This window comes from Nomascus leucogenys, chromosome 13 (genome assembly GCF_006542625.1).
Source record: "Nomascus leucogenys isolate Asia chromosome 13, Asia_NLE_v1, whole genome shotgun sequence".
In the NCBI taxonomy this organism is placed as follows: domain Eukaryota; kingdom Metazoa; phylum Chordata; class Mammalia; order Primates; family Hylobatidae; genus Nomascus; species Nomascus leucogenys.
The window spans coordinates 97,802,111-97,829,112 of record NC_044393.1 but is presented as its reverse complement, the minus strand read 5'-3'; the positions used below and the strand labels follow the sequence as shown (position 1 = coordinate 97,829,112).

The following is a 27,002-nucleotide window of genomic DNA, read 5'->3' as shown; positions in this document are numbered from 1 at the left end:
AATGCACACCTGTAGTCCCAGCCACTCAGGAGGCTGAGGCAAGAGTCTCACTTGAGCCTTAAGGCTGCAGTAAGCAAAGATAGCACCACTGCACTCCAGCCCGGGCAAGAGCAAGACCCTGTCTTGAAAAATATATAAATAAATAAAAATAAAAATAAATCTCTAATTCAAATTTTAGAGTTTTTTTCCAAAATACACGCAAATTCTTTTTCCTAGTGTTTCAGATTCTATTTAAGAAATGTATGTTTATAGCAAAGCTTGCAGCTCTATACTTTTCCACTTCTTCATCCCAATTGCAAAAACATTGGAGTTTCTAATTTTTGCTGCATTTGGGCTTTTAACAATTCCTTTTTTTTTTTTTTTTTTTTTGGAGTTAATACCTGCAGCTTCATTTCTTCTAAGTCCTTAGCTTTTCTACTAATTCCCCTCTTAGTTCTTCAAGCAGGAGCTGAAGTTTTTCCTGGTATGTTTGCTTTTCATTTAATAGGCGCTTGAGTACTTTCTGCGACTTTATGTACTCATCCTGCCACCTTGTATGCTTGTATGTTAGGCATTCAGAATCTGGTAACTAGTTGTTTTTGGTTTTTGTTTTGTTTTGAAGACAGGGTCTCACTCTGTCACCCAAACTGGGGTGCAGCGACGTGATCATGGCTCACTATAGCCTCAACCTCCTGAGCTCAGGTCATCCTCCCATTTCAGCTTCCCAAGTAGCTGGGACAACAGGCACACGCCACTATGGCAAGTCAATCTTTAGAAACATAATTTTTGTAGGGATGGGTCTGGCTATGTTGCCCAGGCTGGTGTCCTACACCTGGCCTCAAGCAATCCTCCAACCTCAGCCTCCCAAAGCCCTGGAATTACAGGCTTGAGCCACCACACCTGGCCTAAAAACTAGTTTTTACCTTTCCTCAATATTTGTTGGAAGTCAGGTTGTCAGCTCATTGTCTCTACTAGGAAAGAAAAAAGTTAGGAAAAGATCCTGGTGGCAAGGAGCCAAAGCAAAGAGGAGGAGGAAGAGACTGGGTGAGGAGGTGGTGGTGGGACAGGGAGGAGGCAGGGCAAAGAGGAGGAGACACAGTGCCAGAGGGGCGCTGGGGAAATCTGAGGAATCCTGGGAGAGCTCCAAGGGTCAAGAGGGCAGCGTTGGGGAAAGCCCACCTCCTCCTGACAGGCCTCCTTGGGGTGCAGAGCAGAGACACCACCTCAGCCAGCAGCCCGTCCCCACTCCAGCCCCCTCAGTCTAAAAATCTTTACTATTTACTAAGTGCCTCCTGACTGAGAAAACTATATGGGGTACTGAAAGGATACAGGAAAAATAAGACACAGACCAATCTCTAGGAGTTCACAATGCTTTCAAGAAGAAAGGTGATAATCTAAAGCTATGAGCTTCTGGAGGGTGGAGGACATTACTTCTAAACAGTTACTCAGAGTTAGGTACAAACGCAAAGCGTACTTAACTCACACAAGAAAACATTCTGAGTATCCACTATATACAAAGTTTTCCCTAAGCACTGAGATAATTAAAATATAGTTTTCTGCCCCAAAGGGGAATATGACTATCTGCAAATGAATGACATGGACAAGACATGGGGCTGGCATGACTCAAAAAAAGATGTGACTTTGGCTAGTCCTGATGGGAATGGAGAAAACATTCAAGTGAAGGAAACTGAAGAGTGCATTCAGAGGAGGACTGTGAATTCTGCCTTGCTGGGGTTAAGATTGCATGTAGGGAATGGCCATATGCAGAAGAGAATCCCACTTCCTAGTATAGACTGGTCTATACTCTCAGCTCATTGCAAGCTCCGCTTCCCAGGTTCATGCCATTCTCCTGCCTCAGCCTCCCGAGTAGCCTCCCGAGTGGGACTACAGGCGCCCGCCACCACACCTGGCTACTTTTTCGTATTTTTAGTTGAGACCCCCGTGTCAGCCAGGATGGTCTTGATCTCCTGACCTCGTGATCCGCCCGCCTCGGCCTTCCAAAGTGCTGGGATTACAGGCATGAGTCACCACGCCCGGCCTAGAAGAGAGGATTTTTTTGGTGTTCCCAACACAAAGAAATGATAAATGCTTCAGGTGATAGATATGCAAATTACCCTCATTTTATCATTACACTTTATGCAAATGTATCAAAGTATCACACTGGCTGGGCCTGGTGGTTCACACCTGTAGTCCCAGAACTTTGGGAGGCTGAAGGAGAAGGATCACTTGAGGTCAGGAGTTCGAGACAAGCCTGGCCAACATGGGGAAACCCCATCTCTACTAAAAATACAAAAATTAGCCAGGCAAAGTGGTGCATGCTTTTAGTCCCAGCTACTCGGGAGGCTGAGACATGAGAATCGCTTGAGCCCCGGAGGTGGAGGCTGCAGTGAGTGGAGATTGTGCTACTGCACTCAATCTTTCTAACAGAGACAGAGTGAGACTGCATCTCAAAAAAAAAAAAAAAATTTTTTTTTTGAAGAAAATTTATTTTGGACCTGGAACTTGGCATTCAAATTTAAGAGCAGAAAAAAGAGCTTTTTTTTTTCTTTTTTTTTTTGAGACGGAGCCTCACTTTGTCACCCAGGCTGGAGTGCAGTGGCACGACCTCAGCTGACTACAGGCTCCACTTCCCGGGTTCACGTCATTCTCCTGCCTCAGCCTCCCGGGTAGCTGGGACTACAGGCACCCGCCACCATGCCTGGCTAATTTTTTTTGTATTTTTAGTAAAGACAGGGTTTCACCATGTTAGCCAGGATGGTCTCAATCTCCTGACCTTGTGATCCACCTGCCTCAGCCTCCCAAAGTGCTGGGATTACAGGCGCGAGCCACCACGCCCAGCTGAAAAAGAGCATTTTCAACAAAGCAAGGACACATAAGTTTATTTCTCATATTTCAATTTAGTAAATCTTTAATACATTTTGACTAGAATCAAACGCATTTTAATTGCATTAAGAAATATTTAAGAGATGGCCAGGCGTGGTGGCTCACGCCTGTAATCCCAGCACTTTGGTTGACCAGGGCAGGTGCATCACTTGAGGTCAGAGTTCCTCTAAAAATTCAAAAATTAACCAGGCATGGTGGTGCACACCTATAATCTCAGCTACTTGGGAGGCTGAGGTGGGAGAATTGCTTGACCCTGGGAAGTGGAGGTTGCAGTGAGCCGAGATCACGCCACTGCACTGCAGCCTGAGCAAGAGGGAGACTCCATCTCAAAAAAAAAAAAAAAAAATCTTTAAGGGAAATCACATTATTTTATATATGATTTTAGAGTCCAAGATGGACAGTTTAACTGTTAACCACTTATTCCAGATAAGACAATAACTTTAACTTAACTTTACTATTATTCTTAAAATAAATACTAAATTTTTTGAAATGGTGTTTTGCTCTGTCGCCCAGGCTGGAATGCAATGGCATGATCTCAGCTCACTGCAACCTCTGCCTCCTGGGTTCAAGTGATTCTCCTGCCTCAGCCTCCCGAGTAGCTGGGATTAGAGGAATGTGCCACCATGCCCAGCTAATTTTGTATTTTCAGTAGAGACAGGGTTTCACCATGTCAGGCTGGTCTCGAACTCCTGACCTCAGATGATCTGCCTGCCTAGGCCTCCCAAAGTGCTGGGATTACAGGTGTGAGCCACCGCGCCAGGCCATGAATACTAAATTTAAATTATCCCAAGGAACTCCTGGAGGAGCTCCAGATGCACAAACAAAATGTACTATGGAGAAGGTTCTCTATGAGAAATGGCTCCAATATCCTTCCCAGGTACTTCCTCATCCTCCACCCCACTTCACAGAAAAATCTGAAAGAGTTGTGGATCATCTTTCCATTTTTTCTCTTCGCATTCACTCTTCAAAATCGGCTCCATTCAGTCTTCTATCCCACCAGTCCACACAAGCAATTATTGTAAAAACCACCAGTGACATCTATGCAGACAAATCATACTCACTGTCCTCATCTTTCTAAACCTCCCAGTAACATATTCAACATAAATGACAACTCTCTACTTGGGATGCTTTTTTTTCTCCTTGGCCCTGTGACACCACATACTTTCCTGTTTGTTTTTTCCTCTACCTCATCAGCCTTTCCTTCTTTTTTATTTTTATTTTTATTTGTTTTTTGGAGACGGAGTCTTGCTATGTTGCCCAGACTGGAGTGCAATGGCACGATCTCGGCTCACTGCAACCTCCACCTCCTGGGTTCAAGCGATTCTCCTGCCACAGCCTCCCGAGTAGCTGGGACTACATGCGCCTGCCACCATGAGCCACGGTGCTGGCCCAGCCTTTCCTTCCTAATCTCCTCTGCCAGCTCCTCCTACCACCGGACTTGGTCCTGGACTTTTTTTTTTTTTGAGACAGAGTCTTGCTCTGTCGCCAGGCTGGAGTGCAGTGGCGAGATCTCGGCTCACTGCTACCTCCACCTCCCAGGTTCAAGCAATTCTCCTGCCTCAGCCTCCCGAGTAGCTGGGACTCCAGGCGAGCGTCACCACGCCCAGTTAATTTTTGTACTTTTAGTAGAGACAGGATTTCACCATGTTGGCCAGAATGGTCTCGATCTCTTGACCTCGTGATCCGCCTGCCTTGGCCTCCCAAAGTGCTGGGATTATAGGCGTGAGCCACCGCGCCCTGCCCGTCCTGGACTTTCTTTTTTTTTTTTTTTTTGAGACGGAGTCTCGCTCTGTCGCCCAGGCTGGAGTGCAGTGGCGCCATCTCAGCTCACTGCAAGCTCCGCCTCCCAGGTTCATGCCATTCTCCTGCCTCAGCCTCCCGAGTAGCTGGGACTACAGACGCTCGCCACCACGCCCAGCTAATATTTTGTATTTTTTAGTAGAGACGGGGTTTCACCATGTTAGCCAGGATGGTCTCCATCTCCTGACCTCGTGATCCGCCTGCCTCGGCCTCCCAAAGTGCTGGGATTACAGGCGTGAGCCACCGAGCCCCGCCCGGTCCAGGACTTTCTTAGTCCACTTAACGTCTCTCCTGAAAGTATCACAGGCATTTCAAACCAAACATTGTCAAAGGGGAACTCCTAATTTCCTCCCACCCCCAAGGCCACACTTCCCCAAGGTATTCCCCTCAAGGAAACTCCAACACCATCTACCCAGTTCAAGCCGAAAGCTTGAGTCAGGAAACCTAACGTGGTTAAGAGCATCTGCTCTGGAGCCAACCTAGTTACAACACAACTTTGTTATTTATATTAACTATGTGATCTCGGGCAAGTTGGGTTCTTCTGAGACTCATATGCCTTAAAATAAGTAGAATACTTAGAATAGTAAATTCTAACTAAATTACCACACAGTAAATTTATAATTATTCTTTTTTTTGAAATGGAGTTTCGCTCTTGTTGCCCAGGCTGGAGTTCAGTGGCACAATCTCGCCTCACCGCAACCTCTGCCTCCTGGGTTCAAGCGATTCTCCTGCCTCAGCCTCCCAAGTAGCTGGGATTATGGGCATGTGCCACCACGCCCAGCTAACTTTTTTGTATATTTAGTAGAGATGGGGTTTCTCCATGTTGGTCAGGCTGGTCTCAAACTCCTCACCTCAGATGATCCACCTGCCTTGGCCTCCCCAAAGTGCTGGGATTACAGGCGTGAGCCACTGCGCCTGGCCTACAACTATAGTTCTTAACGCCTTTTTTCCTAATTCCCATCAGTAACTTTTTTTTTTTTTTTTTGAGACGGAGTCTCGCTCTGTCGCCGAGGCTGCAGTGCAGTGGCGCCATCTCGGCTCACTGCAAGCTCCGCCTCCAGGGTTCACGCCATTCTACTGCCTCAGCGTCTCCGAGTAGCTGGGACTACAGGCGCCCGCCACCACGCCCGGCTAATTTTTTTGTATTTTTAGTAGAGACGGGGATTCACCATGTTGGCCAGGCTGGTCTCAAACTCCTGACCTCGTGATCCGCCCGCCTCAGCCTCCCAATGTGGTGAGATTACAGGTTTGAGCCACTGCACCCGGCCTTCCCATCAGTAACTCTTATTGTCACTTCTACCACCAAACATCCTGCATCTGTCCACTTCTCTCTATCTCTACAACTGCTACCCTCATCCAAGCCACTTGCATCCCTCCCTGCCTTAATATTTCCTCCCTTCTTCAGTTCTTCCCCTATGGATTCATTCTCCACAAAGCAGCCAAAGGGATTCTTTCAATATATAAAACCGACCGGGCGCGGTGGCTCACGCCTGTAATCTCAGCACTTTGGGAGGCCGAGGTGGGCGGATCACAAGGTCAGGAGATCAAGACCATCCTGGCTAACATGGTGAAACCCCGTCTCCACTAAAAATACAAAAAATTAGCCGGGCGTGGTGGTGGACGCCTGTAGTACCAGCTACTCAGGAGGCTGAGGCAGGAGAATGGCATGAACCCGGGAGGCGGAGCTTGCAGTGAGCCGAGATGGCGCCACTGCACTGCAGCCTGGGCGACAAAGTGAGACTCCGTCTCAAAAAAAAAAAAAAAAAAAAAAAAAAAAAAAAAAATATATATATATATATATATATATATATAACCCTATATAATTCCTCTGCTTCAAACCCTCCAATTTCTCCTCATTACATCTTAGTTAAAAATCCAAATTCCTTTCGTTGGTCTTAAATGCCCTACACATCGGTGGTTCACAACCCTAGTCATATATTAGAATCATCTATGGAGGTTTTTAAAAAATTATTCATGCTTAAGCTCCATCCTGGACCTATTAGGTCAGAATCTGGATGTAATGCTCACCAAAATTTTTTTTTTTTTTTTTTTTTTTGAGACGGAGTCTCGCTCTGTCACCCAGGCACCCAGGCTAGAGTGCGGTGGCGCAATCTCGGCTCACCGCAAGCTCCGCCTCCCGGGTTCACGCCATTCTCCTGCCTCAGCCTCTCCAAGTAGCTGGGACTACAGGCGCCCGCCACCACGCCCAGCTAATTTTTTGTATTTTTAGTAGAGACGGGGTTTCACCGTGGTCTCGATCTCCTGACCTCGTGATCCGCCCGCCTCGGCCTCCCAAAGTGCTGGGATTACAAGCGTGAGCCACCGCGCCCGGCCATGCTCATCAAAATTTTAAAAGCCTACCAGGTGATTCTTCTTTTTTGTTGTTGTTGGAGACGGAGTCTCACTCTGTTGCCCAGGCTGGAGTGCAGTGGCACAATCTCAGCTCACTTAACCTCCGTCTCCCGGGTTCAAGCGATTCTCCTGCCTCAGCTTCCCGAGTAGCTGGGATTACAGGCACCTGCCACCACACCTAATTTTTGTATTTTCAGGAGAGACAGGGTTTCACCACCTTGGCCAGGCTGGTCTCGATCACTTGACCTCATGATCTGCCCGCCTCAGCCTCCTAAAGTGCTGGGATTACAGGCATGAGCCACGCTTGGCCCCGGGTGATTCTTATGTATAGCCAGGGCTGAACATCACCACCCTAAATGATCTGACCCCTGCCCCTTTCTCCAGTCACGCTCTTGTTCATTCATCCATACCAACTCACTGGCATCTTTCCTTTGCCTCAGGATTCCAAATCTGTTTGTGCCTTAGGGCATAGCTATTCTTTCTGCCTGGAAAGCTCTTTCTCAGATCTTCTCACTGTTGAATCCTTCCTTGTCTTTCAGAATCAACTTAAATATTAGCTCCTTTATGAGAGCTTCTCTGACACCCAATTGAAAATATGAAAACAGATTACCAGATAGCACTTGTTTTATTTTTATCAAAGCATCTAAATGTGTATGTGGGTTTATATTATTTTTCTTTCCTCAAAAAAATCTAAGCTCCAGAGGAGCTGAAGTGAATTGTTTGCTGCTATGCCCTCAGGATGTAGGTAGCAAATAGTAAGCATTCAAAAAATATTTGCTAGCTGAGTGTGGTGAAACACACCTATAGTCTCAGCTGAGGTATGAGGATGGCTTGAGTCCAGGGGTTCGAGGTTGTGGTGAGCTATGATCACATCACTGTACTCTAGCCTCGGCAACAGAGTGAGATCCGTCTTAAAAAAAAAAAACAAAACCAAAAAACACAAATTTTTGTTGAATGAATGAATGAGTAAATAAGTAGGCATGCATGCAAACCAGCTTACTCAGGGCTGTCTCCTGTAGCTTAATTTTTTTTTTTTTTTTTGAGACAGGGTCTTGCTCTGTCACGCAGGCTGGAGTGCAGTAGCATGATTTTTGCTCACTGCAACCTCTGCCTCCCAGGTTCAAGCAATTCTCTTGCCTCAGCCTCCTGAGTAGCTGGGATTACAAGTGCATGCCACCACGCTAGGCTAATTTTTGTTTTTCGTAGAGACAGGGTTTCACCACATTGGCCAGGCTGATCTCGAACTCCTGACCTCATGATCCACCTGCCTTGGCCTCCCAAAGTGCTGGGATTACAGGTGTGAGCCACCGCGTCCAGCCAATTTTTATTTATTTATTTTGTTTTTTAATTTTTAGAGACAGGGCCACCCAGGCCTCCTGGGTTCAAGCAATTCTCCTTTTTCAGCCTTCTGACTGGGATTACAGGTGCCTGCCACTAAGCCCACCTAACTTTTTTTTTTTTTTTTTGAGATGGAGTCTTGCTCTTATCACCCAGACTGGAGTGCAATGGCATGATCTCGGCTCACTGTAACCTCCGCCTCCTGGGTTCAAGCAATTCTCCTGCCTCAGCCTCCCAAGTAGCTGGGATTACAGGCGCCCGCCACCAAGCCCAGCTAATTTTTGTATGTTTAATAGAGATGGGGTTTCGCCTTGTTGGCCATGTTGGCCAGGCCAGTCTTAAACTCCTAACCTCGTGATCTGCCTTCCTCAGCCTCCCAAAGTGCTGGGTTTACAGGTGTGAGCCACCACGCCTGGCCAATTTTTGTATTTTAAGTAGAGACCGGATTTCACCATGTTGGTGCCAGGCTGGTCTTGAATTCCTGACATCAGGAGATCCACCTGCCTCACCCTCCCAAAGTGCTGGGATTACAGGCTTGAGTCACCTCACCAGGCCTTTTTTTTTTTTTTTTTTTTTTTTTTTTTTTTTTAGAAGGAGTTTTGCTCTTGTCGCCCAGCCTGGCATGCAATGGCATGATCTTGGCTCACTGCAACCTCCAACTCCTGGGTTTGAGCTATTCTCCAGCCTCAGCCTCCCAAGTGGCTGGGATTAAAGGCGTGCGCCACCACACCCAGCTAATTTTTGTATTTTTAGTAGAGACAGGGTTTCCTCACGTTGGCCAGGATGGTCTCGAACTCCTGACCTCAGGTATCTGCCCACCTCAGCCTCCCAAAGTGCTGGGATAAGCCACCACACCCAGCCTCAAATTGACTGATTTAAATGAATATTGATGTAGTCTCCTCCCCAAGATTCTGGCACACAAGTTAACGAAGAAAGAAGCTGCTCATGGGTAATGGGTAGGAGAAACCAAAAGATAAAAAAAATCCATCTACCAGATAGCCAACTTTGGTCCGGAAAGAGGTTTCCAATCTGAATCTTGGCACTCTAAATGGGTACTAAATTGAACATAAAATGTTCCCCAAATAGACAAACATAAAACACCTTCATGATTCTTTCAGCCTGAGACATTTTGAGAAACTTTAAAAGGAAATAAAAATATCTAAGTAACTGAATGACCAAGACTACTACTAGTGTAAGTTCTAGTGGTACTTTACATCTGGAAATGAAGGTATTACCTTTGGGATATCTCCCTTAATACCTGGAGGGAGCCGCAGAATCCAGAAGTTCCTGTTGCGCAGCAGGTTCTCCAAGTTCTCCAGCCGCCTCTGCAGCAGCCCGTACTCCTGCAGCAGGGTTCCCAGCACGGCCCACTTGCCCTCCAGCTGGTTCCCAAGCTCGGTAACTGTCTTTTCACAGCTGGCTAGTTTCTTCTCTGCTGTCCCTGTCCGACCTTCTAGGTGTAGGAGTCGCCGGCTGTGGACCTCCACCTTCCTCTCTATAGCCTGCACAGCAGCCACCACTGTCCACAGAGAGATAGCTGCTGTCTGCAGGTGTGCCTCATTTGCTGCTGAGGGTGTAGGAAGAGGAAGGGGCTGCAGGGATGTAAGGCACTCGGAGTCCCATTCAGATGTCTGCATGCAGTGGAAAGATGGAACAAGATATTGAGTGTTAGAAGGAACCCTAACTCCAAACTAAAATCAGATAAGGACTGCTTAAAAGTCCAGCAGACATTAATTTGAATATAGTTTTAGTACTGCCTGCGTATGCCTCATCTTTCTGGAGCTCACTGGCATCAACATCCAAGAGACCTGATTTGGTGGTTCTGGGATAGATTGGGTAATACAGTGCATTAATGAAATTGGCTCTTGAACTAGTCTGGTATATTTCCTCTGATATAAGGCCCAGCTTAGGTTGCTGCAGCATCCTCTATCTCTGGAAAAGGCAAATGTGCACAAGGATCCTTTCCAGGCCTCACTGAACCTAGTGCCCTCTGATAAATCCATTACAGACTTAAGCTCTAGACCTGTCAATCACCCTGTTTACAAACTATAGCCATACCATTCAGTAATGGCTGAATAAGCTAAGAATCTTGAATCTGAAGAAAACATGAGAGCTGTTTTCAAATAATGAAGGTTACAAAACAAAAGGCAGAATAGCCTTGTTTCATCTTACACTATGTTACTCCAGAGGGCAGAACTAGAACCAACATAACAAAAGTTTCAGACAGGCAAACTTTGGCCTACAATAAATACATTTTCTGTTTCTTTTTAGAGACGGGGTCTCGGGGTCTCATTATGTTGTCCAGGCTGGCTCGCTCAAGCAATCCTCCTGCCTCAACCTCCCAAGTAGCTGGGGCTACAGGTATGTGCCATTGTGACCCACTAATAAATAATTATTGAACTATTCAAAAAAAGAAATTCTGGCTGGTGCGGTGGCTCATGCCTGTAATCCCAGCACTTTGGGAGGCCGAGGTGGGCAGATCACCTGAGTTTGGGAGCGCGAGTCCCAGCCTGGCCAACATGGTGAAATCCCGTCTCTACTAAAAATACAAAAATTAGCCGGGGGATGGTGCAGATCTGTAACACCAGCTACTCGGGAGGCTGAGGCAGGAGAATCAGCTTGAACCTGAGAAGTGGAGGTTACAGTGAGCCAAGATTATGCCACTGCACTGCAGCATGGGCAACAGAGGGAGACTCTGTCTCAAAAAAAAAAAAAAAAAAAAAAAAAAAGGAGGCCGGGTGTGGTGGGTGGCTCACACCTGTAATCCCAGTACTTTGAGAGGCCAATCACCTGAGATCGGGAGTTCGAGACCTGCCTGACCAACATGGAGAAATCCCGTCTCTACTAAAAATACAAAATTAGCCGGCCATCGTGGCGGATGCCTGTAATCTCAGCTACTCGGAGGCTGAGGCAGGACAATCGCTTGAACCCAGGAGACACAGGTTTCGGTGAGCCAAGATCACACCATTGCATTCCAGCCTGGGCAATAAAAGCAAAACTCCGTCTCAGGAAAAAAAAAAAAAAAAAAGAAAGAAAAAAGAAACCTAGGCCAGGCACGGTGGCTCACGCCTGCAATCCTAGCACTTTAGGAGGCCAAGGCAGGTGGATCACGAGGTCAGGAGATCGAGACCATCCTGGCTAACATGGTGAAACCCTGTCTCTACTAAAAATACAAAAAATCAGCCAGGCGTGGTGGCGGGCACCTGTAGTCTTAGCTACTTCGGAGGCTGAGGTAGCGGAATGGAGTGAACCCAGGAGGCAGAGCTTGCAGTGAGCCGACATCGGGCCACTGTACTCCAGCCTGGGCAACAGAGTGAGACTCCGTCTCAAAAAAAAAAAAAAATATTTAAGGGAAATCACATTACTATTTATTTATTTATTTATTTATTTCTTGAGACAGAGTCTCGCTCTGTCGCCCAGGCTGGAGTGCAGTGGTGCCATCTCAGCTTGCTGCAACCTTTGCTGCCCGGGTTCAAGCGATTCTCCTGCCTCAGTCTCCCGAGTAGCTAGGACTACAGGAGCGTGCCACCATGCTCGGCTAATTTTTTGTATTTTTAGTAGAGACGGGGTTTCACCGTGTTAGCCTGATCTCGTGATTCGGCCTCCCAAAGTGTTGGGATTACGGGCGTGAGCCACTGTGCCCGGCCATGTTATCTTATATATGATTTTAAAGTCTAAAATGGATAGTTTAAATGTTATCCACTTATTGCTTGAACCCAGGAGGCGGAGGTTACAGTGAGCCAACATTGTGCCACTGTACTCCAGCCTACGCAACAGAACGAGATTCAGTCTCAAAAAAAAAAAAAAGAAATTTTTATTGAATGAATGAATAAATAAATAGGCTTGCATGCAAACCAGGGTGTCTTCTATAGCTTAATTTTTTTAAATTTTTTTATTTTTAGAGACAGGGTCACCGAGGCTGGAGTGCAGTGGCATGACCATAGCTCATTGTAACCTATAACTCCTGGGTTATTGATCTTTCCAAGAAAATAAAAGGCTGTCCCAAAATAATTTACTTCAAAACAAAGAGTAGTATAAAAGGAAAAAATTCCCACAATAAATAAATTGGACTAGGATGACGTATACAAAGCCTTCTAACTCTATGAACCTGATAAGCCACTCTCTGACCACAACCTCCCATCTTTCCAGCTTACCCAACTACTTTATTCTCATTTCACCTAGTCCTTTGACCATTCCATTCGCTCCTGGTTTATCTGCCCGTTCCTGGCTTTTTTTCTCTAGTTGATCACGTCAGTCACTTCCAACCCCCCTTCTCTCATGTCTTTCTGCCTCACCTGCTCAGCTAACCTCCGGCCTTGAATCAATCCAATCATTCTTTCTCCATTCCTGTAAGCAGATTGGTAAGCGTGCCTAGAGGAAATCACCAGGTAAACTGCTGTCACCACATACCAATGGCTTCTCAGCTTAAAGGGGATCTCAACACTGACTCGTGCCCTCCATGCCGCTTGTCCCATTCCATAAAGTGGCTACTACAAAGTCTCAGCAGTCCTTCAGCTTTTAGTACAGTTTGTCCTCAAACTAACATGAATAAGAATCACCTGGAGGGGCAAGGCGCGGTGGCTCATGCCTGTAATCCCAGCACTTTGCAAGGCCGAGACAGGTGGATCACCTGAGGCCAGGAGTTTGAGACCAGCCTGACCAGCATGGTGAAACCCCATCTCTACTAAAAAATACAAAAATTAGCTGGGTGTGGTGGCAAGCGATGTAATCTCAGCTACTCGGGAGACTGAGGCTAGAGAATCACTTGAATCCGGGAGGCGGAAGTTGCAGTGAGCTGAGATCGTGCCACTGCACTCCAGCGTAGTGACAGAGCAAGATTCTGTCTTGGGGTGGGGGGGTGGTGGGGAAGAATCACCTGGAGATCTTTTCAAAGTACAGATTTTTACGCAGTAGGTCTGTAAGGAAAACTGAGATTCTGTTGGGTTTTGTTTTTGTTTTTTTGGGATGAGGTCTGTCACCCAGGCTGGAGTGCAGTGGTGTAATCTCAGCTCGCCGCAACCTCCATCTCATGGGCTCAAGCAATTCTCCCACCTCAGCCTCCCGAGTAGCTGGGACCACAGCCACACACCACCATGCCCTGCTAATTTTTGTATTTTTGGTAGAGATAGGGTTTCACCATATTGCCTAGGCTGGTCTCAAACTCCTCAGCTCAAGTGATCCACCTGCCTCAGCCTCCCAAAGTGCTGGGATTACAGGCGTGAGCCACGGTACACAGTCTGAGATTCTGTATTTTTAACAAATTCCCAGGTGATGCTGACACTGAGTAATAAGACTTGTCTGCTGCAGCCCCCACTCTCAGAAGATGACATGTTCTCTTACTTTGAGACGAAAATTAATCAGACCTAAATTCATTCAACTTTCTCTTCATACTCCTCGCTTCAAACTTATCAGTAACCGAATCTAAGTTTTCTTCTTTACTTCCTAAGGAAGTTGCATCCTATTTAAATCTTAACTCTCCACATTTGCTTCACTTATGCCAACCCCTTCCACCTTTTTGGGTAGGTTGTTCCTTTCTTAGTGTCAATCTGTCTCCTGATTCTTCTCCATAGGGTAGACTGGCACTGTTCAATTCAGTAGCCACTACCTACATGTGGCCACTGAGCACCTGAAATGTGGTTAGTTAAATTGAGATGTGCTATGAGTATAAAATACACGAGATTTTGAAGACTTAGTATGAAAAAAATATTTGTTTGCTTGAGACAGGGTTTCACTTTGTTGCCCAGGTTGGACGGCAGTGGCAGGATCACAGCTCACTGCAACCTCCACCTCCCTGGCTCAAATACCTCCCACCTAAGCCTCCTGAGTAGCTGGGAGTACAGGTGCATGCCACCACGCCTGGCTAATTACAAAAAAAAAAAAAAAAAAAAAAAATTTTTTTTTTTTTAGAGATGGGGTCTCCCTGTGTTGCCCAGGCTGGTCTTCAACTCCTGGGCTAAAGCTATGTTCCCACAGCAGCCTCCTGAAGTGCTTGGGATAACAGGCTTGAGCCACCACACCTGGCCATTAATGTTTTAAATTGATTACATGAGGCCGGGTGCGGTGGCTCACGCCTGTAATCCCAGCACTTTGGATCCCAGCGGGCGGATCACGAGGTCAGAAGATTGAGACCATCCTGGCAAACACGGTGAAACCCCGTCTCTACTAAAAATACAAAAGGACCCGGGCGTAGTGGCACGCGCCTGTAGTCCCAGCTACTCGGGAGGCTGAGGCAGGAGAATCCCTTGAACCAGTAAGGCAGAGGTTGCAGTGAGCCCAGAAGGCGCCACTGCACTCCAGCCTGAGGTACAGACTGAGACTTCACCTCAAAAAAATAAAAAAAAAAATTGATTACATGTTGAAATAATATTTTGCATATATCGAGTTAAATAGATATGTAACTAAAATTAATTTCATCTATTTATCTTTATTTTTTAACTTCTCAAAAATTTTTTTTATTTTGGAGACGCGGTGTGAACTGCCTCGAACTCCTGAGCTCCAGTGATTCTTCCGCCTCAGCCCCCAGCCTAGCTGGGACTACAGGCGCGCACAACACAGCGCCTGGCTTTTTACTTTTTAAACGTGACGCCTAGAGAATTTAAGCAGGGGTGTCCAATCTTTTGGCTTCCCTGGGCCACAGCGGAAGAACTGTCTTGGGTCACATAAAATACTGATCATGATAGCTGATGAGCTTAAACAAACAAAAAAAAAGACAAAGAAAAAGGTCCGTGCATAAATCTCATAATGTTCTAAGAAAGTTTACGAATTTGTGTTGGGCCGCATTTAAAGCAGTCCTAGTCCGCATGCGGCCTGGGGGCCGCGGGTTGGACAAGCTTGATTTAGAGTTTTGTATGCGGCTTCCCTTATATTTCTATTAGCCAGGACTGGCATAGACACAAGATCATCGCTACCATCCCATCTATACACAAAAAAAAAAAACAGGTTGGAAAAAAGAAAAACAGGTCCAAGAGTGGAGGTGGCACTTCCCTCTGCTCTATCCCCTACCCATCGCTGCTCTTCCTCCTTTTCCCAGTCACCCCTCATGTGCCAGTGTGGCTCCTGACCCAGTACAATGGCTCTCCTAGAGGTGACCAAAGACCTCTTGGGTGGCAAATGCTTTCCCCGCGGCCTGACCGTCCCCTTCTCATTCTACGGGGCTGCGTGCAGGCGCGGCCCGGTCGCCTCGGTCGCCCTGGCAACTGACCGCTGCCTGTCCCCGCAGGCCTTGGCAAACACCCGCGAATGAACCGCCACGCACGCGAGGCCGCTCCAGCCTCCGGGTCCGCACCATTCATTCAGCAGATATTTCGGGAGGGCCTTCCGCGTGTCTCGAGTCCAGTGTCCGGTGCCCAGGCGTCACGCAGCGCGGCGGGAATGCGCCTCTGCACACTAAATGCCGCCCGCGCCACCGCTCAGATTGCTGGTGACGACCGCTCCCGCGGCCGCGAGAATGGCTGACTGCTCCCCAGCCCAACTCCGCTGCGCGTCTGGAGGGCAGGCGTGGGGCTGACACGCAGCAAGCACCCCCTCGGCTTCAACCCAACTGCAGGGCCCCGGGTCTCACAGCTGCCTACGAGTCCCCCTCAGACCTGCGGCCCAGCCTGGTGTCCCTGGGTGGGCGGTTTCACACCTACCCGCTAAGTCCCCTCACGCGAGGCTGCAGCCGCCAAGCACGGGCGACAGGCGACGTGGCCGGCGGGACCCGAGAACGGCGCCTGTGCCTGGCAGCTCCCTGCCCGCCCGCCTTCCTCCCTCGGGGTCTGGGTCTCGGGGGCTCACAACGCTCGCGCGCGGCCGCCCTTACCGGGGCCGGGGCCGCCTCAGCCATGGTCCTGCGCTGTCTGGCCCGGGCCTCGGAAGTCGCCGCCGCCGCTGCCGCCGCGCGCGTCTCCACGCAGGCCCGGCCGCCGGGTCCTCTCCACAGGCGGCGCCGACCCGGCCCTGCCTTCCCCGCACGGATGGGACTCACGAGGCCGTCGGGGCTCGGGACGCGCAGGAACGCGGCGGAGGCGCAGGGCGGCAGGCGACGGGTCAAGCTGGGGTCGCGAGGCCGACTCCGCCCGCAGCGGCCCCTCAGCTGGCGCTTTGTGGGCAGCGAGTGCACCGGGAACCGCGCGGGCCTAGACGCGCCGCAGGCTCGCGCTGCCCGGCCGCCGCGGCCAGCGCGCCCCCTGCCGGCCCCCGCAGCCAGCGCCGTTCGCGTCGCCTCCGCCCCTCCCCCCCACCCCCGGCTCTTAGGCTTCCGTGTGGGGAGGGTTGTTATTTGGGGCCCACGTGTGTTCTTCTTTCTCACATTCCCACGAGAAGGTTCAGCTGAGCGCAGTTTAGGACCCAGCCGCAAAGCCGGGCTCATTCTGGGGAGTGATTTTCTTCACGGATGCTCGATACGCAGGCGCCGTCTGCAGGGAACAGCTTCTGCTGAACGGCAGCCGTATTTAGAAGAGCGGAAATGTGCAGGGTGAGAGTAAGGGGGACAGGGCTGAAGGGAGCCTGTGGGTGGAATGATTGACGGAGAGGCACAATTTTGGAATGAAAAAGATATAGATCATTTGCAGAAATTACAAATGTGGTTGCCAAGGTGAGGCGGTTCACGTCCCACGCGGCCCGTGTTGGGATCAAATAATATTCTAAGGTCTCCTTCACATCTCGGATTATTGACTCTCCGGGGCCTGGTCTGGAAATGGGATTCTTAATTTTTATTTATTTATTTATTTATTTAGAGACGGAGTCTTACTCCGTCGCCCAGGCTGGAGTGCAGTGGCGGGATCTCGGCTCACTGCAACCGCCTTCCGGGTTCAAGCGATTCTCCTGCCTTTGCCTCCCAAGTAGCTAGGATTACAGGCATGTACCACCATGCCCAGCTAATTTTTTTTTTTTTTTTTTTAAGTGGAGACGGTGTTTCACCATGTTGGCCAGGCTGGTCTGAAACTCCTGACCTCAAATGATCCACCCGCCTTGGCCTCCCAAAGTGCTAGGATTACAAGCGTGAGCCATTGCGCCCGGCCTTATTTATTGATTTATTTAGAGACAGAGTCTCCCTCTGTCGTCCAGGCTGGAGTGCAAGTGGCACAAACAAGGCTCACTGCAGCCTTAAACTGCTGGGCTCAAATGATCCTTCCCCTCAGCCTGCCCGAGCAGCTTGGACTACAAGGCGCAGCTACCAAGCCCGGCTAATGTTTTATTTATTTGTTTACTTATTTATTTTTCTGTAGAGACAGGGTCTCGCTATGTTGCCCAAGCTGGAGGAAGTGGAATTCCTGAGAGCAGCAGAGATCGAGCTTGAGGTTACGGTTTGCTGCGTCTGAGCTAAAGGACCTGCGAGAACAGGCCAGGCGCGGTGGCTCACGCCTGTAATTCCAGCACTTTGGGAGGCCGAGGTGGGCAGATCACCTGAATTCCAGACCAGCCTGGCCAACATGGTGAAACCCCGTCTCTACTAAACAATACAAAAATCAGCCGGGCGTGGTGGCGTGCACCTGTAATCCCAGCTACTCCGGAGGCTGAGGCAAGAGAATCGCTGGAACCCAGGTGGTGGAGGTTGCAGTGAGCAGAGATATCAGCACTGCGCTCCACCCTGGGCGACAGAGCTAGACTCCATCTAAAAATAAAAAATAAAAAAAAAAGGACCTGCGAGAACAAAGTGTTATCTGGGGAGTTTGTGTTTTAAGTCAACAGAGTGTGTGTAACTGCAATAGGTTCCTTGCCCAATGCACATAGCAAGTCTATATGCTGAGACACCAGGTTGCAGCAGACAAAGAGGTCTAATCATAGGGCCACCTAAGGAGGAGACAGGAAGATCCCTCACATCCATCTCTCCTAGGAATTTGGGGTTAGGGTTTGTAAGGGTAATGGAGTTGACTGATTGGTGGGAGAGTGCTGGTGAAATCGTGGTACAAGGAGATGAAGAAATTACATTCTCATGCTATCCCATTCCTCTGTGGGGGGCCTTCAAACTGGTTGAACTCAACTATTTCACCGGAATTCGTGGTCTGAAAAACATCTTAAGCGATCCTTAAACAAAAGCCTTATGATTCTAATGTCAGAGATCCTGTCTACAGGAACAACAGGGATGCAAATCAATTCTTAGTCTGATGTCTGAAATCCTATCTATAGAAACAATAGAGATGCAAATGTCAGTATCTAGTGCCTTGTGACTTAGCAACAAGGAAGTAGGCCGAAGTGCAGCCTGATTAATGATTAATTATAACTATACTTCTGTCCAGAACCTGCATGCAATTTTTGTCAAGCCTGTTTGGGCGGTTTCATGTGTGTGGTGATAGGACAAGCACATGACCCTGGTTTTCCAGGAAGTCTTCATTTCAAATATGTATGAATCAAACCCTGCCAAACCTGTATTTCAACACATGAATCAAGTCAATGCCCATAACAGTATAACTATCTGTAAATCACAAAAGTATGAGAACTATCCTGTTGGGGCAACTGCTCTTGAGCAGACTAAGTTACTTTTAGCCTGTGGCTACGTATGCAGTCCGTAATTTGGGATTTACCTGAATATACATATTGGTCAGATGGTGAATGTTTAATAATGAAAATTGTCATTCTCTGAATCACAATATGACTAGGTTACAAAAACTAATAATCTGAATTTTCTTGGAAAGAAAATTCTGTTGTATAATTTTATTATTTAAAATGTAGTAGCTGAGAAGCCGGGCATGGTGACTCACGCCTATAATCCCAGCACTTTGGGAGGCTGAGGTGGGTGGATCGCCTAAGGTCAGGAGTTCGAGACCAGCCTGAACAACACGGTGAAACTCCGTCTCTACTAAAAATAGAAAAACTAGCCAAGCGTGGTGGTGGGTGCCTGTAATCCTAGCTACTCAGGAGGCTGAGACAGGAGAATCACTTGAACCCAGGAGGAGGAGGTTGCAGTGAGCCGAGATTGCACCATTGCACTCCAGCCTGGGCAACAAGTGTGAAACTCCATCTCAAAAAAGAAAAAAAAATGTAGCCGGGCGCGGTAGCTCATGCCTGTAATCCCAGCACTTTGGGAGGCCGAGGCGGGCAGATCACGAGGTCAGGAGATCGAGACCATCCTGGCTAACACGGTGAAACCCCGTCTCTACTAAAAATACAAAAAATTAGCCAGGCGTGGTGGCGGGCGCCTGTAGTCCCAGCTACTCAGAAGGCTGAGGCAGGAGAATGGCATGAACTTGGGAGGCGGAGCCTGCAGTGAGCCAAGTTCACGCTACTGCACTCCAGCCTGGGCGACAGAGTGAGACTCTGTCTCAAAAAAAAAAAAAAAAAAAAATTAGCTGCACATGATGGCAATGCCTGTAATCTTAGCTACCCGGGAGGCTGAGACGGAAGAATCACTTGAACCCAGGAGGCAGAGGTTGCAGTGAGCCAAGATCGTGCCATTGCACTCCAGCCTGGGCCACAAGAGCGACACTCCGTCTCAAAAAAGAAAAAAAAAGTCTGTGGATTAGAGAGAACAGTTGTATTTGGAGTGCCCCATTTTAATCTAAACTTTCTCCTTGTCTTCATACTCTCTTTAAAAAAAATTTTTAATCATGTCTCAAAGATGATTTAAAGATGATTTATCATATATGTGTTGTACAAAATTTCCTTGTGAAATTTTGAGGTGACCAAGTTGACACTGTGCTTTTTTTCTCCCTAATGTGTGAAACATTACCAAATAGGAATTTTATTTATTTATTATTTTTTTGAGACAGGCTCTCCCTCTGTCACCCAGGCTGGAGTGCAGTGGCACAAGCATGACTCACTGTAGCCTTGACCTCCTTGGCTTAAGCAATTCTCCCATCTCAGCCTCCCAAGTAGCTGAGACTACAGGCTCACCCTGCTACACCTGGCTAACTTTTAAATTTTTAGCAGAGAGAAGGTCTTGCCGGGCGCGGTGGCTCACGCTTGTAATCCCAGCACTTTGGGAGGCCGAGGCGGGCAGATCACGAGGGCAGGAGATCGAGACCACGGTGAAACCCCGTCTCTACTAAAAATACAAAAAATTAGCCAGGCGTGGTGGCGGGCGCCTGTAGTCCCAGCTACTCGGAGAGGCTGAGGCAGGAGAATGGCGTGAACCCGGGAGGCGGAGCTTGCAGTGAGCCAAGATTGCACCACTGCACTCCAGCCTGGGCGACACAGCGAGACTCCGTCTCAAAAAAAAAAAAAAAAAAAAAAAGAGAGAGAAGGTCTTGCTATGTTGCCCAGCTGGTCTCCAAATCTTGGGCTCAAGGAATGCTCCTGCCTTGACTTCCCAAAGTGCTGGGATTCCTGGTGTGAGCTACCATGCACAGCCAGGGAATTTTTTTTTTTTTTTTTTTTGAAGGGAGGGAATGGAACAAAATTGTTAAATATTCGTTTCTAAAGAGTGTTTTATGGGCCTGGCATGGTGGCTCACGCCTGTAATCCCAACACTTTGGGAGGCAGAGTCGGGTGGATCATCCGAGGTCAGGAGTTTGAGACCAGCCTGGCCAACATGGTGAAACCCCGTCTCTCCTAAAAATACAAAAATTAGCCGGGCATAGTAGCATGTGCCTGTAATCCCAGCTACTGGGGGGCTGAGGCAGGAGTATCGCTTGAACCTGGAAGGCAGAGATTACAGTGAGCTGAGATCATGCCATCGCACACCAGCCTGGGGAACAGAGCGAGACTCTGTCTCAAAAAAAAAAAAAAAGAGTATTTTATGTACTGTTATGAATGCAACTGTGCAAAATAATTCCATAGTAACTAGAATTATTATATCTAATATTCATTCTCTTTCCCTATGGTAGAATTATATTTTTATAAACATCTGTAGGCTCAAAAAGAACATAATGTTCTTTCTAAAGTTATCTAGATAACACACTCTAAATATACTGTCAATGTATGTAACTATTTGAAAGTTCCTGTTTATTACATAAAATAACATCTTTCATAATCCTCAATAATTATTATAGCATTTTACTTTTGCAGTATTAAATATATATTCATATATACTTCAACTGACTGCTAGGATTTGAACATTAAAGCACATCATCAGATTTTATTTTTATTATCTTTAAATTTTTATTTTATTTTATTATTATTTTTTTTTTTAGATGGATCTTGCTCTGTCGCCCAGGCTGGAGTGCAATGGCGCAATCTCGGCTCACTGCAAGCTCCACCTCCTGGGTTCATGCCATTCTCCTGTCTCAGCCTCTCCGAGTAGAGCTGGGACCACAGGTGCCCGCCACCACACCCAGCTAATTTTTTGTATTTTTAGTAGAGACGGGGTTTCACTGTGTTAGCCAAGATGGTCTTGATCTCCTGACCTCGTGATCCACCCACCTCAGCCTCCCAAAGTGCTGCGATTACAGGCGTGAGCCACCACGCCCGGCCAAATTTTTATTTATTTATTTATTTTGAGACAGAGTCTCTCTCTGTTGCCAGGCTGGAGTGCAGTGGCTGATCTCGCTCACTGCAACCTCCGCCTCCCAGGTTCAAGTGATTCTCCTGCCACAGCCTCCCAAGTATCTAGGACTACAGGCATGTGCCACTACGCCCAGCTAATCTTTGTATTTTTAGTAGAGACGGGGTTTCACCATGTTGGCCAGGATGGTCTCGAACTCCTGACCTCATGATGTGCCCGCTTCGGCCTCCCAAAGTCCTGGGATTACAGGCGTGAGCCACCGCACCCGGCACATCATTAGATTTTATACTTCAAGTTACATTTGGAATTTAGAATACCTAAATTTAAAAGTAGGTATTCACATAGTAACGATAGGCCAGGTACACTTGTTTATGCCTATAATCCCAGCAATTTGGGAGGCCCAGATGAGAGAATCACTTGAGTCTAGGAGTCTAAGACCAGCTTAGCAACATTGTGAGACCCCATCTTTACAAAAAAAATTAAAACTTAAAAAAAAAAATTGGCTGGGCGCAGTGGCTTGTGCTTATAATCCCAGCACTTTAGGAGGCCGAGGCGGGCGGATCACAAGGAGGTCAAGAAATCAAGACCATCCAGGTCAACATGGTGAAGCCCCGTCTCTACTAAAAATCCAAAAATTAGCTGGGCGTGGTGGCGTGCTCCTGTAGTCCCAGCTACTCCAGAGGCTGAGGCAGGAGAATTGCTTGAACCTGGGAGGCAGAGGTTGCGGTGAGTCAAGATGTGCCACTGTACTCCAGCCTGGTGACAGAACAAGACTCCATCTCAAAAAAAAAAAAAAAAAAAAATTAGCTGGGCATGGTGGCATGCACCTGTAGTCCCAGCTACTCAGGAGGCTGAGATGAGAGGATCAATTGAACCCCAGAGGTTGAGGCTGCAGTGAGCACATTTATTATTATTTTTCTGTGCTTTGCAGAATATTTGAAATATACAGGGATGTATAAAGATGAAGGCCACATATAATCATACAATCCAGAGATAATCACTTGAAGCATTTTGGTTCTTATCTTTCTGACCTTCTTTTATATAAATATATATATGTACATACACACACAAAAAAAAATTTATTTTCTTAATACAGTTGAAACCATAAATACTGTTTTTTGATTTGTTTTGTTTCGTTTTTGAGATGGAGTTTCACTCTGTCACCCAGGCTGGAGTGCAGTGGCACGATCTCCGCTCATTGCAACCTCTGCCTCCTGGATTGTAGCGATTCTCCTGCCTTAACTTCCTGAGAGTAGCTGGATACAGGTGTGCACCACCACGCCCGGATAATTTTTGTATTTTTAGTAGAGATGGTATTTCGCCATGTTGTCCAGGCTGGTCTCGAACTCCTGACCTCAGGTGATCCACCCACCTAGGTCTCCCAAAGTGCTGGAATTACAGGCATGAGCCACTGCACCCAGCCATAAATACTGTTTTGAAACCTGCCTTTGTTATTTAATATACTTGAATAGCTTGCATAGCATTAAATTTTTTTCTTTTTTTTTTTTTTTTGAGGCAGAGTTTCGCTCTTGTTGCCTAGGCTGGAGTGCAGTGGCCTGATCTCAGCTCATCACAACCTCTGCCTCCCGGGTTCAAGCTATTCTCCTGCCTCAGCCTCCCAAGTAGCTCGGATCACAGGCGTGCGCCACCATGCCCAACTAATTTTTTGTATTTTTAGTAGAGATGGGGTTTCTCTATGTTGGTCAGGGTGGTCTTGAACTCCCGACCTCAGGTGATCCGCCCGCCTCGGCCTCCCAAAGTGTTGGGATTACAGGCGTGAGCCACTGCGCCTGGCCAAATATTTTTCAAAATCATAAACTAATTTCTACATATTTCATCTTATGGATGCTTCCGACTTATTTACACGTTTAGGTTCCAGTTTTTCACAACTAAATACATATAAGTGATTTTGCTTGCCCATAAATGCAGAAAAATGATTTGACAAAACAAATATTCACATTACTCACAATAAAAACTCTTACAAAACTAGGGATGAAAGGGAACTAGCACAACATGATAAAAAGTATCTACATGCCAGGCGCGGTGGCTCACGCCTGTAATCCCAGCACTTTGGGAGTCCAAGGCGGGTGGATCACGAGGTCAGGAGTTCGAGACCAGTCTGACCAATATGGTGAAAACCCATCTCTACTAAAAATACAAAAATTAGCCAGACATGGTGGCGCACGCATGTTATCCCAGCTACTCAGGAGGCTGAGGCAGAAAGAATTGCTTGAACCAGGGAGGCAGAGGTTGCAGTGAGCCGAGATCACGCCACTGCACTCCAGCCTGGGGGAAAGAGCAAGACTCTGTCTTAAAATAAAAGTATGCAGTTAACATCATACTCAATAGTGAAAGACTAAATGGCTTCCCCTCAGATTGAGAAAGGCAAGGATGTCTACTCTCAACACTCCTCCAAAGCTACAGTAATCACGAGCATGTCATATTGGGGAAGGGATAGACACATGGATCAATAAAACAAGAATCTAAAAATAAACCCACACAAATTTGGATGACTGACTTTTTACAGAGGTGTAAGGGCAATTCAGTGGGTTGGGCATCGTGGCTCACACCTGTAATCCCAGCACTTTGGGAGGCTGAGGCGAGAGGATCACCTGAGGTCAGGAGTTCGAGACCAGCTTGGCTAAACCCCATCTCTACTAAAAATACAAAAATTAGCCAGGCATGCTGGTGGGCACCTGTAATCCCAGCTACTTGGGAGGCTGAGGCAAGAGAATCACTTGAACCCGGAAAGTGAAGGTTGTGGTGAGCCCAGACCATGCCATTGCACTCCAGCCTGGGCCACAAGGGCAAAACTCAGTCTCAAAAAAAAAAAAAAAAAAAAAGAACAAAAACAAATAATTATGACCTTGAATTAGGCAGAGTTCTTACACATGACACCAAAAGCCCAATCCACAAGAAGCAACAAAGTACAAATTGGACTTAATCAAAATTAAAACTTTATTATTATTATTGTTATTTTTTTTTAAGATGTAGTCTCCCTCTGTCTCCCAGTCTGGAGTGCAATGGCATGATCTTGGCTCACTGCAGCCTCCGCCTCCTGGGGTGAAGTGATTCTCAGGCTCAGCCTCCTGAGTAGCTAGGACTACAGGCACGCACCACCACGCCCAGCTAATTTTTGAATTTTTAGTGGAGACCGGGATTCACCATGTTGGCCAAGCTGATCTTCAACTACTCCCTACTTGAAGTGATCTGTCTGCTTCAGCCTCCCAAAGTGCTGGGATTACAGGCGTGAGCTACCGCACCTGGACTATTATTATTATTATTCCAATATTTTTTGGGGAACAGGTAGTGTTTAGTGACATGGATAAGTTCTCTAGGTGTGATTTCTGGGATTTGGTGCATCCATCACTCTAGCAGTGTACGCAGCATCCAATGTGTAGTCTTCTATCCCTCACCCCCGCTCCCACTCTTCCCAAGTCCCCATAGTCCATTGTATCATTCTTATGACATTGCGTCCTCATAACTTAGCTCCCACTTAAAATTAAAGCTTTCTTTTTTTCTTTTTTTTTTTTTTTTGAGACGGAGTCTCGCTCTGTCGCCCAGGCTGGAGTGCAGTGGTGCTATCTCTGCTCACTGCAAGCTCCGCCTCCCGGGTTCACGCCGTTCTCCTGCGTCAGCCTACTGAGTAGCTAGGACTACAGGCACCCGCCACCACGCCTGGCTAATTTTTTTGTATTTTTAGTAGAGACGGGGTTTCACTGTGTTGGCCAGGATAAAATATTTACTAATCATGTATCCAACAAAGGACTTACATTCAGAATAAATTAATAACTGTCAAAACTGAACAATAAGAAAATAAACCACTTTCAAATGCCTGCCTTCTTCTACTAGGCTTTGTTAATGTGGTTATTGCAATCAGCATTGTCTCTAACAGTCTTTAACATAATAAATGAGGTCAGGTGGTAATCCCAGCACTTTGGGAGGCCGAGCTGGACAGGTCACTTGAGGCCAGGGATTCCAGACTAGCTTGGCCAACGTGGTGAAACCCCTTCTCTACTAAAAACACAAAATTAGCTGGGTGTGGTGGTGTGTGCCTGTAGTCCCAGCTGCCCGGGAGGCTGAGGCATGAGAATTGCTTGAACCAGGGAGGCAGAGGTTGCAGTGAGCCAAGATTGCGCCACTGCATTCCCGCCTGGGCGACAGAGCCAGACTCTGTCCAAAAACATAAAAATAAAAGTGCTGAAGGAAAAAAACCAGCCTGGGCAACAGAGTGAGACTGCATCTCTAAATAAATAAGTAAATAAATAACAAATGATTAGGTGTTACTCTTTTACCTACTACCTAATGTCCAGTTAATATATCTTTAGAAGTACTAACTCAGAGTTGAAAAAATAAACTTTAAGTTGTACAGAAAGATCATTAAGAATATAAAGGATGGGATGCTGTGGCTCACACCTGTAGTCCCCAAACTTTGGAAGGCTGAGGTGGGAGCATCCTGAGCCCAGAAGGTGGAGGCTGCAGTGAGCTATGATCACACCACTGCACTACAGCCTGGGCAAAAGAATGAGATCTCATATCAAAAAGACAAAAACGGACAGGGCACGGTGGCTCACACCTGTAATCCCAGCACTTTGGGAGGCTGAGGGGGAGGTGGATTACCTGATATCAGGAGTTCAAGACCAGCCTGGCCAACATGGTGAAACCCTGTCTCTACTAAAAATACAAAAAAAAAAAAAAAAAAAAATTAGCTGGGCATGGTGGCGGGCACCTGTAATCCCAGCTACTTGGGAGGCTGAGGCAGGAGAATTGCTTGAACCTGGGAGGCAGAGGTTGCAGTGAGCCGAGATCATGCCGTTGCACTCCATCCTGGGCAACAAGAGCGAAACTCCATCTCAAAAAAAAAAGAAAAGACAAAAACAACAGGGCCAGGTGCGGTGGCTCACGCCTGTAATCCCAGCACTTTGGGAAGCCAAGGCGGGCAGATCACCTGAGGTCAGGAGTTCGAGACCAGCCTGACCAATATGGAGAAACTCCATCTCTACTAAAAATACAAAATTAGCTGGGCAAGTGGCGCATGCCTGTAATCCCAGCTAATCGGGAGGCTGAGGCAGGAGAATTGCTTGAACCCGGGAGGCAGAGGTTGCGGTGAACCGAGATCACACCATTGTACTCCAGCCTGCACAACAAGGGCAAAACTCCGTCTCAAAAAAAAAAACAAAAAAACTGAAGGTCACAAAAAACAAATATACATATATGTATTTTAAAAACACAAAAATAACCAAAAAGCCAGGTGCAGTGGCTCACGCCTGTAATCCCAGAACTTTGG

General features: G+C 47.2%; 1 protein-coding gene across 1 annotated transcript in view; it reads right to left on the bottom strand.

Annotated features, from left to right (window-relative positions):
- ZNF398 (zinc finger protein 398) overlaps window positions 1-16,455 on the bottom strand; it is a 42,383-nt gene extending 25,928 nt beyond the window's left edge. The window contains exons 1-2 of the mRNA XM_030826280.1: window positions 16,154-16,455; window positions 9,588-9,983 (exon numbers count right to left, since the gene is read on the bottom strand). Coding sequence (XP_030682140.1) covers window positions 9,588-9,983; window positions 16,154-16,177 — 420 coding nt within the window. The 5' untranslated portion in view covers window positions 16,178-16,455. The remainder of the gene's footprint in view (window positions 1-9,587; window positions 9,984-16,153) is intronic.
- Between the last annotated feature and the right edge of the window lie 10,547 nt (window positions 16,456-27,002).